This window comes from Cataglyphis hispanica, chromosome 26 (assembly GCF_021464435.1).
Source record: "Cataglyphis hispanica isolate Lineage 1 chromosome 26, ULB_Chis1_1.0, whole genome shotgun sequence".
Classification (NCBI taxonomy): Eukaryota; Metazoa; Arthropoda; class Insecta; order Hymenoptera; family Formicidae; genus Cataglyphis; species Cataglyphis hispanica.
This window is the reverse complement of record NC_065979.1, coordinates 1,257,495-1,276,628: the sequence shown is the minus strand read 5'-3', so window position 1 is coordinate 1,276,628 and position 19,134 is coordinate 1,257,495. Positions and strand designations below refer to the sequence as shown.

General features: G+C 36.2%; 1 protein-coding gene across 5 annotated transcripts in view; it reads right to left on the bottom strand.

Annotated features, from left to right (window-relative positions):
* Positions 1 to 4,816: 4,816 nt before the first annotated feature.
* LOC126858596 (zinc transporter ZIP11) overlaps positions 4,817 to 19,134 on the bottom strand; it is a 38,949-nt gene continuing 24,631 nt past the window's right edge. For 2 of the 5 annotated variants that reach the window (XM_050609062.1, XM_050609066.1), the window contains exons 5-6: positions 15,300 to 15,557; positions 7,702 to 11,402 (exon numbers count right to left, since the gene is read on the bottom strand). In XM_050609062.1, coding sequence (XP_050465019.1) covers positions 11,324 to 11,402; positions 15,300 to 15,557 — 337 coding nt within the window. In that variant the 3' untranslated portion in view covers positions 7,702 to 11,323. Of the gene's footprint in view, positions 7,443 to 7,701; positions 11,403 to 12,340; positions 12,411 to 15,290; positions 15,558 to 19,134 lie in introns of those variants that run through there. The other 3 variants (XM_050609065.1, XM_050609064.1, XM_050609063.1) reach the window with 3 other exon arrangements.

Here is a 19,134-nt window from a genome sequence, read left to right as displayed (position 1 = left end):
AGAGTTGAGAAATATACATATAAGGGAAAATTCGATTGTACAAAGAATTCCCGTGTCGAGAAGCGTGGAGTATTATTATTTCGTCCGTACTCGACGATTCTCATAACAGCCTATTAAACGATATCAAGTGTATTAGCGCAAACGAGCAATTTAGTCTTCCTCGCACGATGGGATCGCGTCGCAGCGAGAAAATTCAGGATGCGCAATAGAAAAAAATAGTATCATATACAGAGTGTCGGAATTCGAGTGAAAACTTGTTCACGAATATTAAGACAAAATCTTCTTTTGTAAAATATATTCCGAGGAAACATTTGCACCATTTTTATTCTTTTTTTTCCCATACATATATATATATATATATATATATATATATATATATATATATATATTTGTCATGAAACATTTTGGGGATTAAATCGCGAATTAAAAATTCCAAAGAGTTTAAAGTTTTAAGTATCTCATTTGCGGGCGCCATCGTGTATATGTAGTGAGCACCTCGAAACTGTTTCCTCGAAATATCGCAGACGTATAAACTGGTCGCGGCGACGCCGCCGTCGTGTGGAAATAGAGAATAGAAGTAGATTTAGAAATAGAGCCGCCAGTCGTCGGCCTAGAATTTGATCGGACGTGGCTTAACCCGCGCCGGACGACATTGTTTCGGACGGAACGTGCGCCGATGTTTCGCTGTTGCGATGCACCTCGGGCAGCTCGCGATGAATAATAAACAGAAGATGCGAGACGGATTCTAACGTAAGCTTTCGACGCTATTGAAAAGCGTTTTCGCCCGAGTATCGTAGTAGAGTCTTAAAATAATTGACGGGCGTGTACGTACCGAGTTTCGCCGGGAGCAGAAATGCCGCGCCGATGAATAAGTCGTGTACGAAAATAGTCGCGTCGGAGGGTCCGATATTCACGAGGTGTCAATTTTAATCGCGGCGAAAATATATTTCACTTTTTATTAATTTCATAATTTCAAGACTTCCAAGGTGTGAAAATGAATCGTGTGAATTTTGATAAAATATATAATGCAATCTACTAAAAAAGTTGCAGAATTATCGTATATATATTTTTTTTCGAAATTTCCTTGATAATTTCGAAGACAAAAAATTACGTGCTTGCACGTTTTGCAATTTATGTCTTCACCGAAATAAATAATGATAATAAAAAGAGAGATTCGCTTCCCCTCCTGAGCCATTATCCAATTGATGGGGGCTCATTAGGAATCGCCAAGAATTTGAAGGTATCTAATTAAACGATGAATAATGCACGACGATACATCGCTCGGGATAAAGGCCACCCCCGGTGCGGACGGCGGTGCTCGTACGTACCGAGTTACACTTCCTTGAATGCGGCATCCTGTCGCGCAAGTATTGTCCGACGCGGGCGTTCCGCGTCGCTCGTATCGGAGAGGACAGTACTTACGCTGCCGCGACTTCCTTCCTACGTAGAACGAGCGAGTAAATGCGTGCGCGTACTATCGTTCCTCGTCGCGTAGAAATCGCGCGCGCACGCACGCACGCACGCTGTCTATGTGCGTGATGGTTTCATTCATAAAGTCACGCGTTTCGCGAGGAAACGCCCGCGCGCGCGCGCCTTAATGCCAGGAACATACGGCTTCGCTCGCTTTTTCTTACATACGTTATACCCCTCGCGAGAAGACGTTAATACGCGAACGAACGCTCCGCGTCGACTTCCGGTTGGCTCGGATGTGCTGCGTCGGAGGATGCGCCGCCGGTAGCAATAAAAGCAGAGCCGTTAATGCGCCTCTCTCTTTCTCTCTCTCTCTTTTTCTCTCTACCGCGCTCTATAAAGCGTGGGATGGATTGCGCGATTCCGCATCCTCTTATTGTCATAGTACCGCAATCGATTCACCACATCAGAATCTTATTTCTTTACAATTATTTAATACGAAACCATAAAAGTCGCCTTTTTCGACCGCAGCTGTTTTTTTCAATAAAAAAAATTAAATAGAGTTTTAATAGAATATCGTTGTTCTCGGTGTATAAAAAGTACATAGATATTTTCTAGATGGATTTTCCAGAATTTTTTGCGCGAATTTTAAATATCAAGAGATTTTCTCACTTCGAACTAAGTTTTTCACTTAGAATTGAAGTAAGTTTCTGAATAAAATTGAATTTAGTTTTCATGAGATTCTTTGAAAAAGAATTTGATTATGAAACAAAAGATTACAAGAGATCAAGAAAGTCTTTAAATTTCAAAACTACAACTTTTTGGTAAGATTTTGTAAACGCTTTCTTATCTATCATCTCTTTTTATTATCATGTCTAATACGCGCGTACAGGTATTATGTACTATTGAAGTAATATTTTTAAAATATTATTCTTGAAATCTAAAATTCGACACTTCTTGTGATCTTTAATATCTGAAAACGTACTGAAATTTCGTCAAGTGTACGCACGGTCTTGAATCACGCTTCTCAAAGTGCGGTGACCCTACAGGCTTGGGCGGAACTCCTTCGCTTCCGGTGCTGTTCCGCTGCTGCTATTTCTATATATAAACCCACACGCGCTTCTTGCTATAAAATGCATACACGTGTATGGAAACTTTGTATATGTGGGCGCTGCCGAATACCATCGCAAAACGAGGGAACGACTTCGTTATACGAGAAGCTAATTTATAGACCGCGCACTTTTGCTAAATGATTTTTCGTACGAATTACTCAATCTTTTCGTAAAGCGATTTCATTAAAGAGAATAAAAAATATATGTAAGAATATAGTTATCTCATAAAATTTTATTAGCATTAATATTATATTGATAATAAGTTGTGTATTTGCATTTTGAAGGATTATGGAATCTCTTTCTTCGTTTTCTATCATTTCAATATAATTATTCGACGTTATGTCGTTAATAAGAGCTATTCTCTCGAGTAAAATAAAATGCGATATTTATAGAAGTTACGAAAGGAATGCAGTAAAACCGCCAAAGTTTACTTGGCTATGCTATAAGATCTATGACAAGCCAAGAACAATAACGGGACTGATTCCCGGAGAATCTGGAAATAATTTTGGTTAAATTTTTATTTTACAACAGCATAATATGATGTTAATAAAACAATATTAGTTCGTAGTAATAGAATCTCGGTCAGGCTCGTGGAAATCATCTGCGAGAGATATTTTTGTTTTAGAAAATAAGGATATAATATGCTTTAAATATTTTTTATAATTAATTGACATGATATTAAAGTCTGTGCTAAAATTGTTTATTCGCGGTGTGATTTTTTTCTAAGCATACTAAAAAAAATTATTTTAGACAAAACTGCGGGCAAATATTTTTTATCTGTTTTTTAATATATTATATAATTAATAATAATACAGAGAAAACTCGTGACAAATATATTTTGAAATAATAGCAATAAAAATAATATAATTGATAAATATAACTTATTAATAATAATAATATGTATAAAATAATCATAATTTTAATAATATTATTTAGTTTAGATTGATATTTTAATTTTTTTCTAATAAACTATTTATTTTCATAAGATACATAAATATATATATTTTGTTGATAAATTTATGAGATTATAAATTATGCTCGTTTGTAATTTGAATATTTATAAAATAATCTAAATATAAATTATAAATAATGTATTAAATAATCTAATAATAATTTTAAGAATTTTATTTCATTAATGAAAGTATAAAGATAGTTATTGATATCAATAAATAACTGTCAAGTGTTTTTAAAAATACACTAGAAGTATTTTTAAAAATATATTATATAAAAGTTTATCATTTTATTATGTGCATCTATTAGTTATTTCTTATAATAAACATAAATGGAAATAATCATCATGCGTTTTCAATTATCAGGCTAATGCATTTAAAACAGAAAGAACAGTGCGATCATAGATCAATTTTTCTCATTTCATTTTGAAATTTATGTGAAAAAAATCATAAGAAAAAAGTTTCAAGGAATTTATAACAACTTGTACTTAACACAACAGACGTGTCGCAATAAACATATAGAAAGCAAGAAGCAAAGCACATTTCAGTATAGACATACATGTAATTGTAATCATATTAAAATTTAATTCAATCAGGATATAAAAAAAATTAACATTTAACCCTGTAAAGCATTTAAAAAATTCTTTCTGAAGTGCATCAAAAATAATTTTTAGATAAATATTTTATTGGAAAATTTAGTATTTAAAATGATTTGTTCGCAGAAATTGCTTTACATTATTAGTCATAATTATATTAATTTGTAATTTTGATCGCATATAATCTAGAATAGACGATAATAATGATCTTATTGTTAGTTTTAATGTGAAACGAACTATATACTGAAGCAATGTTGTACTTACGTTGTGCTGTCTGATTTCTCCAAGTCATCGTGAAAAAAAATCATTTATCCCGTATTATCGTTGATTTTATCATTCTTGATGCATTAGATTAACACAACGATTTAACGTCCGATATCAATGATATCTTCCTACAATCTCCGGAACTGACTATAGAGATCGAAGATTACTTTTTGTGGTGAAAATTTGATGGTAAGTGGGAATTGGAATCGAAAGATCAAAATATACATTATCGCGATAAATTAATCGTTTAATCGATTAAGGCTTTTAATTGTACCAAACCACCTCGAATCTCTTTTTCTTTTTTTTCTGGACAAGGTTTATACCGATTATTTTATTGAAAAATTATTTTTTTTGAAACGTTAAGTGAAATTTAATGAAGGAAGGTTATTTTCATCCTGTAATTTTTTTAATAAGGTTTGCAAATTTTTAACAAATTAATTCTCATCTATTGTAATAATATATTTACAATAATTTGAAAACCAGATTTATATATAAATGTAAAAGATTATATTTTATTGAAAAAATAGATTTTTATAAATTATCTAAATTTTTTTTACAATAATTTTTGAAGAATATAATGTCTTTTTAAAATGATATAAACACGTGTTTTTGAAAATGATAAAAAATGTAATAACGAGCGTTATAACATAGATTAGTAATGTAACGAGAGATTGCGTAATAATCAAGTCTGCGTTATATCTTGGCTGAACGAAGAATGAACCAAGTTGGAGTGAATGAGAAGGGAAAGGACAATGTCCTAGGGCAGATGCCTAATGCTTGCGAGAACCGAGTTTCGTTTTAGAATGCACCCTTGCGTATCGACGCGCAGCGAACCACGATTCTGCTAGTTATTTCCTAAATCGACGTATAGGCAGTGGATCTCTCGTACGATTTCAAATAATTTGTCAGGGAATATCCGGTGAATTAAATCGAAAATACTGGCGACTTGCTTTTCCACTTTGATGAATTCCAATAATGACAATATAAATTACATTATATCGAGTTAAGATTCACTACGTCAGCGTAACATCATCACGGCAGCAGAGCAAATGTCAAAAATTGGACCACATTTAGCACTAGTATAACAATGTGTTGGATAAAAATTACATCAAAATATTATGGTTGTAATAATAACACGAGAGTCAATTGCGCCAATAAAATCGATAAATAATTTAAGACACGCGCGCGTGCAACACATAGGTATAACAATAATAACAACACTGTCATCACCAAGCATCACAGACGACGGAGAGATGGAGAGATTGATGGACGAAAAGAAAGATAGAGAAAGAGAAAGAGAGGATTCGTCATCGAGTCGCGTTGCACGTGCGCCGTGCACCGGATAAATCGGCTGCGGTGCGCAGGGCAAAGTGTATTGTGAGACTGCTGGCGGGTGCAGCGCCGGTGTCCCGGCTTTCCTATGCAACGCACTGCACCCTTCCCCTCCCACCCTTCTGCCGTTACCATTTATCGCCCCCCTCTCTCTCTCTCTCCCGTCTCGTCTGCTTCATCCCGTTTCTAGATCGTACGCGCATCGTCGGCGTTCCTAACTACGTGACCACCCTCTTTAGCTAGGCCGATTACTGCACCATCTTCCCTCCCCTTCCTCTTTTCTTATTCTATTTCTTTTTATCTGCATTCTTCATCATGTTATTTATCCCCGAAATAAATTAATCGATACTACAGCTCCTCATCGTATTTTTAACTAATTATGTTTCACTATATATTATTTCAAGGCTAATTTTTCTAAATAGAGAGAAAGAGAGAGAGAGAGAGAGAGAGAGAGATTTTATTTCTCTTTCTCGCGCACACCCCTCGCATTCCAAGCGCTCGCCGCGCGCGGACGCATCCGCATCTCCGGCGTCCGTACTTTGCTCGCTGGAATTTTTCGTCCCCCTTCCTCTCTACGTGGTGGTGGTGGTGAGGAACGCGGTTCGTGTTCCTCTCTACGACGACGACCGGGGCCCGCCTTCCATCTTTATCCACTCGCTCCGTCGTGAGCGAGCGCGACGGCAGATGCGAGGCCCGCTTCTTCTCTCCGCTGTGTTGTTGCACGCGCGAATGTACTTCTCTCATGTATATCCCTCTCGTGAAAACGGACGTCGTCGTTCCACCGGAATGCCTCTCCTCTTTGTTTCTCCCGCTCTCCACCGCTTCTGCCGGACTCCACCGACCACTGCGTCATTTCTGTTCGCCCTGTGCCGCTCGTTTCCTCTCTCCTTTCCTCCCTCGCCTCTCTTTCCTCTATCCTTCTCAGCCTCGCGCTGAACAGTGGCGGATTCACACATCGCGCTGCTTTAAGTACGTTAATTCCAGGCCATCCCTCGAGACTCCCCTTGATGAGACTCCCCGTTCTCTCTCTCTCTGGATCTATTCATGTGTTTACTTTTATATTTAATGTGGGAAAAATATTGATAAAATAGATAAGAAAATTTATATAGTTGAAAAAAATATCCAACTAATCTAACAATTACTCATCTTGCGAGTTCTTTGCTTTAAAAAAGAAAAAAAAATCACTCTATATAGAAATTTATTGTATTAAATTTTCAATCAGTATCAACTTAAACAATTGTAGTTTTATCAAGTCTTTCATGCATATATATAATCACTATGCGCTAAAATTAATCGAAGACGGACTATTCTCGATTAACTCCTGAGAAGTAATCTGCCTTTTTCTGCCAATCTATTCCTAAATCCGCCACTGTTCTCGAATTGGCATACCTCTGGCGGTCAGTGCGCCCTACCTACCTTTTATTACCTTCGTACCTACTTACCGCGCGCTCGCACTCGTTGCACCGGGAAATCGAGCTGGCCGATGCAGCCGTCCTTGTCGCACGCTGCTCGGCTCCATTCATGTCTCGATTCTCCTCGAGTTATGCAACTCCGACGAGAGACGCGAGCGAAGTGAGAGATGCGAGCCAAGCCGAGCTGAGCCGAGTCGCGCCGACACTTTACCGTGTCTGAGAGTCAAGGAGAACTCGGGTAACTTACCGCCGATGCATCCGCTCGAACAAGTGTTCTCTTTCCTAGCGTAATACCATCTATTATATTCGAATCACAGTTCTTCTCTCTTTTTATAAAGATGTTACTCCAAAATACTCTTTATCTCTCTAGAAACACAAAAGCACATTGCTAGTATTAATACAATTAAATAAAATATATTTAAAAATTGTATTTAAAAATTATATATTTATAAATTAAATATAATATAATAGAATAATGATGTAAAAAAAATTCTGCTCTATTGTTTTAGATGAAGCAAGGGGGATTGTCGCGTCACATAATATGTAATATTATGATTAATTTACAAGGTTAATTTAAAACAAAGGAAAATGGAAAATGGAGTGTATATACTCTATGTTACACATATTTTAATTGAACTATTTTTATTGCACATCTTTGTAAATCATTACACCGCGATATTGAATTCGCGATGAATATGCGAGATATAAAGAATTATCAATTTAATTTTTACGAGATAACAAGTAAACAATCGTCACCTCGCCAATTTTCCAGACACTTAATACTTCTATTATATTTAAACAAATAATACTAATTAAGTTACGAAGGCACGTTTTTAATCGAAAAAGATATTCATTTTAATCGAAAAACATATTCATAACCAGCTGTAAAAATGAATTAGTCGCGCGATCCGTACAATATTCATGATTAAGGTCTTTTAATTAATATGTTATCGTTTTCATTGATATATATATATATATATATATATATATATATATATATATATATATATTTCTTGTGCAATCAATTAATCGTCAAATTAATAAAGCAGCAAGCAATCATAAATTTTAGCAATTTAACCGAACGTGTCTGCAAAAATTTTACAATTGACTGTAGGTACTAACTATATCTAAAGTACAATATGATATAATCACATGATTCGCTTAATTACATGATTTATTACGAAAGATATATTTCGCTAAAGCACCGCACGGGCGTATGTCGTAATCAACACAATGTTGTACCATCAATGTTGATCGAGATGACTCTCGCTTCTATCATTGAAGCTTTGGCTGATTTTTGTTCGCACACTGGTTTAATATAAACCGAGTGTCGGTGGTATACTCTTTGAATAGTAGTGATTGTACTGATTGTCCGGATCGAGGATCGTCGAGAAGATCCGTCAATGATAATAAAAAAAAAAAAAAAAATTCAGAAAAAGCCCAATTGACTTCGAAATTGACAATCTAGGTCTTATAAATGTCAATATCATATACAATATTAATAATTCTTAGTATTATTTTAATAAATATTGAAGACGGCAATTCCTTATCACATCATCTTGTGATTAATTAAAATTATCATGTGAGAGATGCTTCTCGACATCCATGAAACCAGACGGTCTATCTAACGAAACTAGAGTACGAGAAATATAATTCTAAGCACAATGTAAAGAAACAGGATGTAACATTGCGCACATAATAGCGAGAGCATGGAAAAGAATGCCAATTAAAAATTGATCCCTAATCCAAGAGTACGTAATTAAGAAAAAGAAAAATGTCTTACCGGAATAACGGACATTAATATTGGCAAGTATATCGCCTTGGTTTGGGATCAATTCCTGATTGCGTCAAAAAGTTTCGCTATCACTTCGACCGAGTGCATATCCATGACAAAGATTTGCCTTGCCTTTTACGTCATGGCTTTTTATATACAAACGTGAGTGTGTGTGTCGGCACACTCATATATTCCTAATACTTCAGTAGCCTATCGACAGTGTATCAAAATATAGTCTTTATATCTTACATAAATGCACAGTGTCGAGAACCAGACATCAGTGATTGATTTATATCTTTCAATTATTGCGAGAATATTCGTGTCGCAAAAAATCGATTTCGGATACCGATTTGCGGCAATCATTTTAATGAAAAAAAAAAAAAAAAACAAAAAAAATACTCGTGTCCATTATATATTATATGTATAAAAAATGTACAATATTATGGAATGAGAAAAATCAATGTTCCGCCAATGAAGACAAAAGGATAAATTTTATAAAAACTTTAAAAGCTTTATATCGATATAATTGATATATTTATAACATTCCTTTCTCTTCCTTTCAAATCAAGAAACAGCAACCATGTTCTTTGCTATTACTGTGCATACATTGTATCAATAGTAAATACAAACGTTATATCGTTATTAAGATTGAAATGTAAAAAAGTTAAACTTTAAAGGTTAATTTTTTTTAAGGGGGGAGGGGGAATATTACAGATGTGTATTGGATTTCTCGAGGTGCTCTATTTTTATGCCAATGTGTATGGCAGTAATCTCGTTACGTATTATAGGGTAAACGTCATATCGTTATAAGAATGAAGTTGCACTGTACGCGCACTCTGTGATTAGAAAGGGCACGTTGTAATGCACGTTGTAATAAATATGCGTGCAGGTTTATACTTCCAGGTCTGTAAGAAATGTAGCTAATGATTGCGTGTGATCGGGTGCTCAAATGACATTATAAAATTCATATTTTTTCCAGAGAGATTTACGTTTTACAAAAATATAGATTTGCATAACGCGACACTATTAGTTTTTCATTAAAAAACTGTATGGATTATGGCAATCAATCGGAAGCATATAAACGAACAATTTAAGAGCGATTTAGAAAAATACTGATTAAAAAAACTGCAATAAAAATCTTGTATAATAACAGCATTCAGGAAATTGATCGAGTAATATACACGTGTTGGATATATGCTTGTATTATTCGAGCAATGAGTAACACCGGCGGACATAATAATCTTTAAAAATATTGCATAACAAATATGTTGCGGTTCCATTTAATAGCACGAGATATAATGAAAAAAAATAAAATTATATAATATAATATAACATCTCAAATTATATAATATTAAAAAAATTACAAATAATAACTGTATTGTATAGGAAAAATCAATGAATAATCTATACATTAATGCAAATAAATTCCATAAAAAATTGTCATAATATTTGTACATTACATACAAATTTATTAATATCTGATAAGAAATTAATGTTCACTCATATCTTTGCGAGATATCCATTATCGATATAATATTTTTGAAAAAAGAAATAAATAAATAAAATAAATAAATAAATAGTTTGGGGAAATTAATTCTTTTCGACAGTTCTCGACGCTGTGCATTGCTTTATCTATTCGATAACTAGACAGTTAGTTGCGATTGCATCGATCTTGCAATTATCTTGGTAAATCCTGAAAGACATTGTTCGATGTTCGATTTTATATTCAAGCCAGTTGTGTGTCTTCGATTTTTGGAATCATTAAAGACTAGATACGGGAAGACGTTTTCTAAGCGAGAAGTGCGTTCTAGGAAAGCAGAAAATATTCCGCTTTAAGAAAATATTTATTTTGAGCAGTTAAACAACTTAACTTTTGCTACCACCTTAATCGAACATCGAATCATAATGGATCAAGATTAAAACGCAATCTCCAATATCTCCGACTTAATCAATATTTAACCGAAATTGAAACTAGTATACAGTAATGATATTTTCGGTTTTTGTCATAAATATATGTATGTTATAATAAAATTATCTCGTCTCTCACACATGTATTTGTGTGATAACGATAATGGAAATCCGATAATTACCGTGATAAAAAGGATGTTTAGCAACGTTACAATAATTTCTTACATTAAAGTCTATTTCTCAGTGAATACATCAGGAATCATGGAAATATGTCTTGAACTTGATTAGAAATACCTTCTATTTCACTACTACTCGATTCTCCTGTCGAATCTTTAAGGATGAAAGACAGTACTTTGACGAATAAAGAAAAAAGGATGGATCAGGATATAAAACATTCGCTGTAGCACTTAATTTGCGACTCTTTCGACAAAACGCACTATTGTCCATCCAATGAATACCGCGAGTCGAAGAGACATACCTCCGCGACTGCAAACCTCTCGTTACCGCTACCATATAATTTTTTTACACCTTCACAAAAGCTATGACTACTTTGTGGACGACGTCTTTAACCTAGGCCAACGTCTAGAGACATCATCACCAGGAAACCGACGATGGCTGCCCAACTGGCGAGTTTGCCGTTTCCGCTGTAAAAAAAAAAAGAAAAAAAATAAACGCGACGCATTCGATCGCATTAAGATTGCAGGAAATTGTGGGCTTGCGAAACTGCCCAAATAAAGACTACTTGCGACAGTGTCAATTACAAACGTCAAATATTTTCTATTTTCTACAATTTTATTCGGACGTAATTTTAAGTATTAAAGAAGCTTTTTTACACACTATTATATTGACATATTATTATTACGCTCTGAGAAAGTAGATTGTGCGCCCTTAAAAGAATTCAAAATTAAAATACAAGTATCCTTGAGACTTTCCTTGGATGTCTTTTGGATTTTCATCACATTTGATCTGTCTTGTGCAACATCGCGGCATCCGATATAGACGAGATTCATGCTTGGCAAGAAGCGGGAGGGGAATTTTAATTAGCGTAACCGGCGGCGCGCAGATCGAACTGAAAAATCGAAGGACGCGATGGGGCAGAGGGGGGTGGGGGGGGGAGCAGGGCGAAGGGAGGACGAGGGACGAGGGTACAGGGAATTAAAAAGGCGGCACTGGCGCCGTCGCCCACCACACTATCCTCGTCGTCTCGCTGCCTACGGCCCCCATGGCAACGACCTGGGAGAAAGAGAGGGCCCAGGATGGCGAGAAATAAAAGGGTTTTCGCGGCAAGTAAGTAGGGATTAAGCACATACAAAGCACACACTCGTGCCGCGCGTATATACCCCGGTATTGCACGCGTCACGGCTTGTTGATTTCGTAAATTATATACGGCCATCAATTTTAACGGCCGGCGAAACGCGTCGTTGTGTTGTATTTCGGTGGGCGTTCTACCACATCAATCATATCCGCGCGGTAAGTACCTCCTTTCGGTGTGCCTCAGAAAATTTGTATTTTTATTGGTTCATTATCGTGTCTCACGCATCGCCAATAGTAGCCGCGATAACAATATCGCTTTCCGAAGTCGTTACCGTTGTCATCGTCATCGTTTGCTGTAAAACTGGACACTCTCGTGTAAAGTCGCCTTTCCGTATCCGCTAAATAAAAATCGATCGATTCAATTTATTATGTATTTAGCGCAATTCGAATTGAAATGTTAATTTCCTTGCAAACAATAATGAAATTATTGATTTCTTGGCTTCCTAAAATCTCTCGCCATCTCAAAATAGTTACAATCTTAAATGCTATTCACGTTCGAATACTTTTATTATATTATTGATTATTCTATATTAAATCGCATCAATATTTTATTAATTTTTTAATAATTCTTCTTGATTATTACAATCAAAACCTACATTATGTATTGCAGGAGGAAATGTCAACTAATTATTCGATTATCTCCGGATAAGTGAAAGTTTCGATAAGGCAATAAATTTAAATATCCTTATCATGGAGATCGGCCGCGTCGAACATCATCGGTGAAGCAGGCGTTCCTTTTCGCCGAGCAGAGGAAAATGCAAATTATGCGAGGGGCGATCGTTCCACGAAACGTGCCGAGTCGAGCTGATTTTTGCCGATACTTCTTATTCCGCGAAAGTAACGAAGTCTCGAGAAGATTCGAAAATTATTCGTTCTTTCGATCATTCTGGCCTCTTTCGACTTGGGTTGACATTACACTGCGTGCAAGGCCCACTTTTAATTAAGTAAACGCGAATGATTTTCCCATAGCAACTTTTCCCCATCTTGTAATTTTAATGTTACAATGTGGACAGTTGAAGAAAGTTTTTTTCCAATCAACAACTAATGATACAAGTGACGTCGATGCAGGTTATTTAATAAATATATATATAATAATTTTAAATATTTTTCCTATTGTTAAATAAAGCAAGAGAGATTTTGACAAGTGTGACAGGTCGATAATAATACAAATATTATAAATTACGACTTGAGCACTTATGACACTTTGAAAATTTATCCTTCATTAGGGAATGAAGATTTGTTAATAATACATATTTAATACGCGTATATAAATAGAGAATTTTTATTTCTAAAAAAAAAAAAAATAATCATAAATATGCTCCTCGAATGTGATCATTATTAGAACTTTGGAGATATTGATATGTCGACTGCGTTAACGTTAAGCGATGAACAAAGTTGGATTGCGTGCAACCTATGCAAATGCAATTCGAGATCAAACTAGAGTTTCCTTTCGCGGAGAAGGTCGAGCAACGGTTTCCATGAAGAAGAAAAGGAAGGACGAGGCAAACGGCGAGCGATCTGTTTTCACTTTTGTGTTTTCCGGCCACCCGGAGGGTTCCCGAGGGAGCGAGCCGAGAGCGACTATCTCAGAGGATCCGCGCGCGCGACGACGAGAGAGGAAAAGTAAAAGAGAGAGAGAGAGAGAGCGCGCGCTTGGGTATCCGGGCGGTTTAGATCGCACGCGAAATACAAAAGGAGCCAATTATAATGACAATGCGCCTTCTTCAGCTAGGCCGCCGCCGGGCCTGGGAAAGAAATTCGCCACGTCCGTTTCGCCGACGGCGCGCTAACTACGGCACTGCCGTCACGCGCCATTGTACCGTAATCGCTCTCGAATACGGACATCGTAGATACGTTAATGCGCTTGTGTGCGCGCGTTTAATATCTGTGTATGAATGTATATACATATATTGTATGTGCGTGTCCACTTGACACAAGTAGAAATTCATGGGATATACGCAACACGAATCTTTCCTTCTCATTATTTATGCGTTGTGTTGCTCCGCGTGGTCGTTGAAACGATTTTGCTGATTTCTAGTAGCTTTCGATTGTACGGAATCTTTCCAAGTATTACAGAGTTTGCAATAACATTACAAGTTAAAGTGGAAGCATTATTTCATCCCACACTGTAGTGCTAATGATTATTGAACGAGAAATACATAATGTATTATTTTAAAATGAATAGAAAAAAGAGAGAGAAAGAGAATTAACTTTTAATTAATTTCATAAATTTCGTGCAAATTTTTAGAGTAGAGATTAAAAGAAAATATACCAAAAAAATGTAGATAAATAATTTTAAAATAAAATTATATCGTTTTTTTTTCATTACAAATAATATTGTTGATAGAGAAGAACGACAATATACGAAGATACCGAACGATAACGAGAGAGAAGATCAGATTACTCGTAAGGCGAGAAGTCTGCGGATCGACTGGATTGGGAGAATCGCGTATGGTGGAGAGATCGCCATCGAGCGACCATCCGCGTTCGCATCTCCATCGGCGGGAGAATAAATCCCGAAATAAAGGGTCATTGTGTCGGTGGGAAAAGCGCCTTCCGCCCTTCTGACTCTGAGCCTAGGCCCCGGATTCTAATTCGTCCTGAATGGGCCGAGGGTGAAACGTGAGACGGAAACGGGTGCAAGTGCACTGCGGACTAGTGCCTCCGGTACAAACGGTATTTAAAAAAAAAAAAAAAAGAAAAAGGAAAGGAGAGAGAAAGACAGATGGAGAGGAAAAGGAAGGAGGGGGAGAAGAAAGGATGAGAAGCCGGAACCAGTTAAGGGAACGAGTTGCGTCCAAGACCGTTTGCGCGAGTTAGCTTTACCCTTCGGTATTCAACATCTTCTATATATATATATATATATATATATATATATATATATTTTTTTTTCAATAACACATCCGTTTTCCGAATAATATCACGCTGAATTAATTATCTTTTGAAAGTACAATTGCAATCGTCAAGAATACAGATTTATTACTTGGGATTTTACTTAATTATTCCGTTGAATACTTAAATGCAAATTAAAGTGTGTCATCACTAAATCGCGAGATCGCGTCGCTTTTATGCATTGCCGAGAGAATTTCGAATATTGCAGCAATCTTGAGAATGAATTAAGTGACGTTAGCTGTAAATTTTGTTGTAAAAAAAAAAGAGCGCGCAAGTCGTTAAAAATCGTTTAGCAATTTCAAGTTTTCCCGGACAGGTGATTATACGGTACATACCTTTGATGCGCTTCCGGGATGATGTCGTCGATCACGACATAGATCATCGCACCGGCCGCGAAGGCAAGTGCATAAGGTAGTGCAGGTGCGGCGAGCGTCACTCCGGCTGCGCCAAGCACGCCGGCGATAGGTTCCACCATCCCCGAAAGCTGACCGTACCAGAAACTCTTCAACGTACTAATCCCGGCGGCTTGGAGAGGCAGAGACACCGCCAATCCTTCCGGAAAGTTTTGTATCCCGATCCCGATCGCCAGATTTCTGCAACAAATTTCGAATTTTCGAATGTCGATTCTCAAACTTTTCAAATACATTTCGTTAATTATAAACAAAAATATATATTAAAATGTATAAAAAATAAAAAGATATATGATAATAACTCGATCGCAAATATATTAACAAAGTCTGTAAAATTTTCCTTAAAGAAGGGACGATCGATCTTTTTAATAGCATTAGCGAAAATAATAATATAGTAAAGTAAATATTTTAGACATTCTTTATTTATAATTTAACACGATCTTTTCACCGAAAGCTTTGAAAAATATTTCGGTATGACATTTCGGTGCTACACCTGCAGCGAGATTCATCGATTTCACTTTGAGTGTAAGAAATATCCATTCTGTAAGGTAGAAGCTGCGGATTGCAGCGGCGGTATGCAAAAATAGCAGCGTTCCGTCGTAGAATGGGAAAAAGACAAAGAGAGAGAGAGAGAGAGAGAGAGAGAGAGAGAGAGAGAAGCGCTTAGCGCGATTGCACGATAAGAACGAAACCAAAGGAGACAAGGTGGCTCCGCGCGAGAATCACTTGCGCGCACACAGGTAGGTACACACACACACACACACACACACATTCAGCACCGGCACAGCCGTGAGTTCTTGAAACTGGTCGACGACTTCGACATTCCCCGGATTTTTCCATCTTCGCGAGCGCAGAGCAGAGCGCTCGGAGAGCCGCGAGCCTTCCTAGATCCAGCCGGTGTGTACCGCTCGTTCTTTCATGCTTACCGGAGAGTGGCAAAGCTTACTCGACCAGGATCGCCGCTCATAAATAAGATGTCAATGAACGACAAAGTCTCGAGTTTCGCTTCCAGTTACGCAGGCTATAACGTCTGGCAGCGACATAAAATTATGGGAGAAATGGCCGCGAATAAATTGATGTAATGTAACGTGTTCATATCATTAACATTAATAATTAATTATTGTGATATTAATTGTGTATGCGTGTGGGATTGGGTGTGTCTACCCAGAGAAGGCCATTTACATATAAATGACATAAATTAATATGGCTATACATTTAACTGTTAATTAATTCTCAAATATAATTAAAAGATACGTATGATTTTCATTTCAAATACAATCAAGATAAATCTTTTCTCACACGAATAAAAAAAAACGTAATAAAAAAAAACTACATTATTCGTCAAAAGCATCAAACAGTACGTTAGTGACACGATCGATACCGAAGAGGACACAGCGTTAGCTTGGTTGCGGGACCTTTTTCCTCGACCTCGCTTCATCTCTGTCTCTCTTTTCCGCGACCTCGCGGACCGCCAAGCGTGATCTATGGTCCAAGTAATAGCATGGTAGAATCACGCCGAGGGAGAAAGGCAAGGCAGAGCGAGAGCGAGGACGAGAAAGAGGGAGGGAAAGGAGCAGCGGGAGAGAGAGAGAGAGAGACGTAACAGGTGAATGAACGACGAGATCGCGTACAGTCTAACACTCATGCCGGCCCACTCAAGCCAGCGGGATATCTTGCATATTGCACGCCTTCGTTCGTCGTGGAATTCTCCTCATCTTCGGAATATCATCGGAGCACCGAGCGAGCGCTCTCGACCTCGCGGTTTGCCAATCCCGCGAACGACGAAATCCTTCCCATTCACTATTCCGAGTGAGTCGAGATACGCAGATTAAACTTTTTCACTTCGAAACTTCGCGGATGAATCGATCGTTGATAGATTGAATATCGCGACATTTGTAAGAAATGAGCTATTTATTTGTCGAATTATGCATGAGGATATTTTCAGCAGGAAATGTCTTGCAGTTTTTTTTTTTTTTCTTTTTTTGAAGTACGATAATTTTTTAAGTATATTATTATCCCTCATAATTTTTCTGCATCATTATAGTCGGCAAATTATTATAATACATGAAACGATTTCTTCACGACTGTCGCCGAGACAGTTTCTTGCTTCTCAAGTGATGGTTAGATTTTCTTCGAAGGTAATTGCGGAATCAATTATAATCCGGCTCCGGAGTTATATCACGATGAATACATCAGTGCTGTTTCTCTCTTTCTCTTTATCGATTCAATGAGAGATTCTTAGAATCGACGTAATGGTATTCCTATGAAACTAGAATCTGAGGCCTCGCAAGAATCCCATGGCCGGAGTTGAATCGAAGAACGGGAAACCCGTCGAGAGACCCGTTGAGTTAGGGAGACGATCCAATTCTAAGGCCCATAAGAAACGAGAAAACGGTACCGGGTTTCATGCAGGAGACTAACTATTCGAATGAATGGCACGACCGGATCGGACAGAATCGCGCGCGAGCGAGAAACGAAGAAAAACCCTTCGGTTCTGGTACGTGGAACGCGGTAACGAAGATCTTCCGCGATCTAGCTCCCGTAATTCGATATTCATGAGCACCAGGCGAAGTGCACGCCGTATCGAGAATAATTCGTAGGGCTTAAGAATCATGTTGCTAGTAATCATACATTGCGGCTTGACGAATAATATAAATTCCTTTTCCTCGTGCTGAGAAATAGAAATTAATCCTACAAATAATTAAATTAATAATTGCAGAAATAATTGTAGAAAATTATTATTTTATATATATATATATAATTGCAATTATTATCTTAAATATATATGATTAGCATTTTCTCGCGCAATTCTAATAATTAATGTATATATGTATATGATAATTATAATATAATGTATATGATAATTTTTGTTTTTTTAATATATATTTGCTTTTTTTCTATCTTTACTAAAACATTATAAACGCCATTTATTTTGTGTGTATGTGTGTATAATTACTTATATTAACTTTAGTTCTCCGTTTTTACAACATAAATTAAATAAAAATTATATATATATTTTTTATATAATTATATATATGTTTAATATTTGGACTGTCATATTATATAAAATTATAAAATGCCCCAATTTAATTTTTATAAATAATAATAGACAAAAATGATAAAGAAATATCTCTTGTAAATTAGTTTGAGCATAAAAATATTAACAATTTCTTTTATATTTCGTGGGATCAGAACTCTAAATAAAAGAGTGAAGCTGCAAAAATTTAGCTTTAGAATATTTAAAATTTTCTTGTATAAATTTTACATTTTGTATATATATCAATATGTCATGATACGTAAAATATTTCTGTAACGAATTATTAATAACATGGTATTCGACTTTGGCGACGTAAACATTAGCGCTACTGTTGACGTGTTATGACTTGGCCTTATTATTCGCACGGCGACACTCGAACAGTAAAATAGTAGAGCGCGAGACACTCTGTCAAAATCTTTTTCGAAATAACGACAGAAATCAAAACTGTAAATTATTATTTCGTCGCGATCTTTCTCTCTATGTCTCCCTCTCTTTATAAGCAATAATTATTTCATTAAAAATTTACTTAAAATTCAATTATATTCGTCCGATATTTTATCGTTCAATTCTTCGATAATTTATATATGAGTCGGATTAAAAACGCAATAAAATAATCAAATCACAGTTCCGAGTAATTAACATAAAGATAAGGTCTGTAATATATTAATCGTTTATCGTAATAATTGATTTATAATTTAAAATACTTGTACAATTACGCTTGTA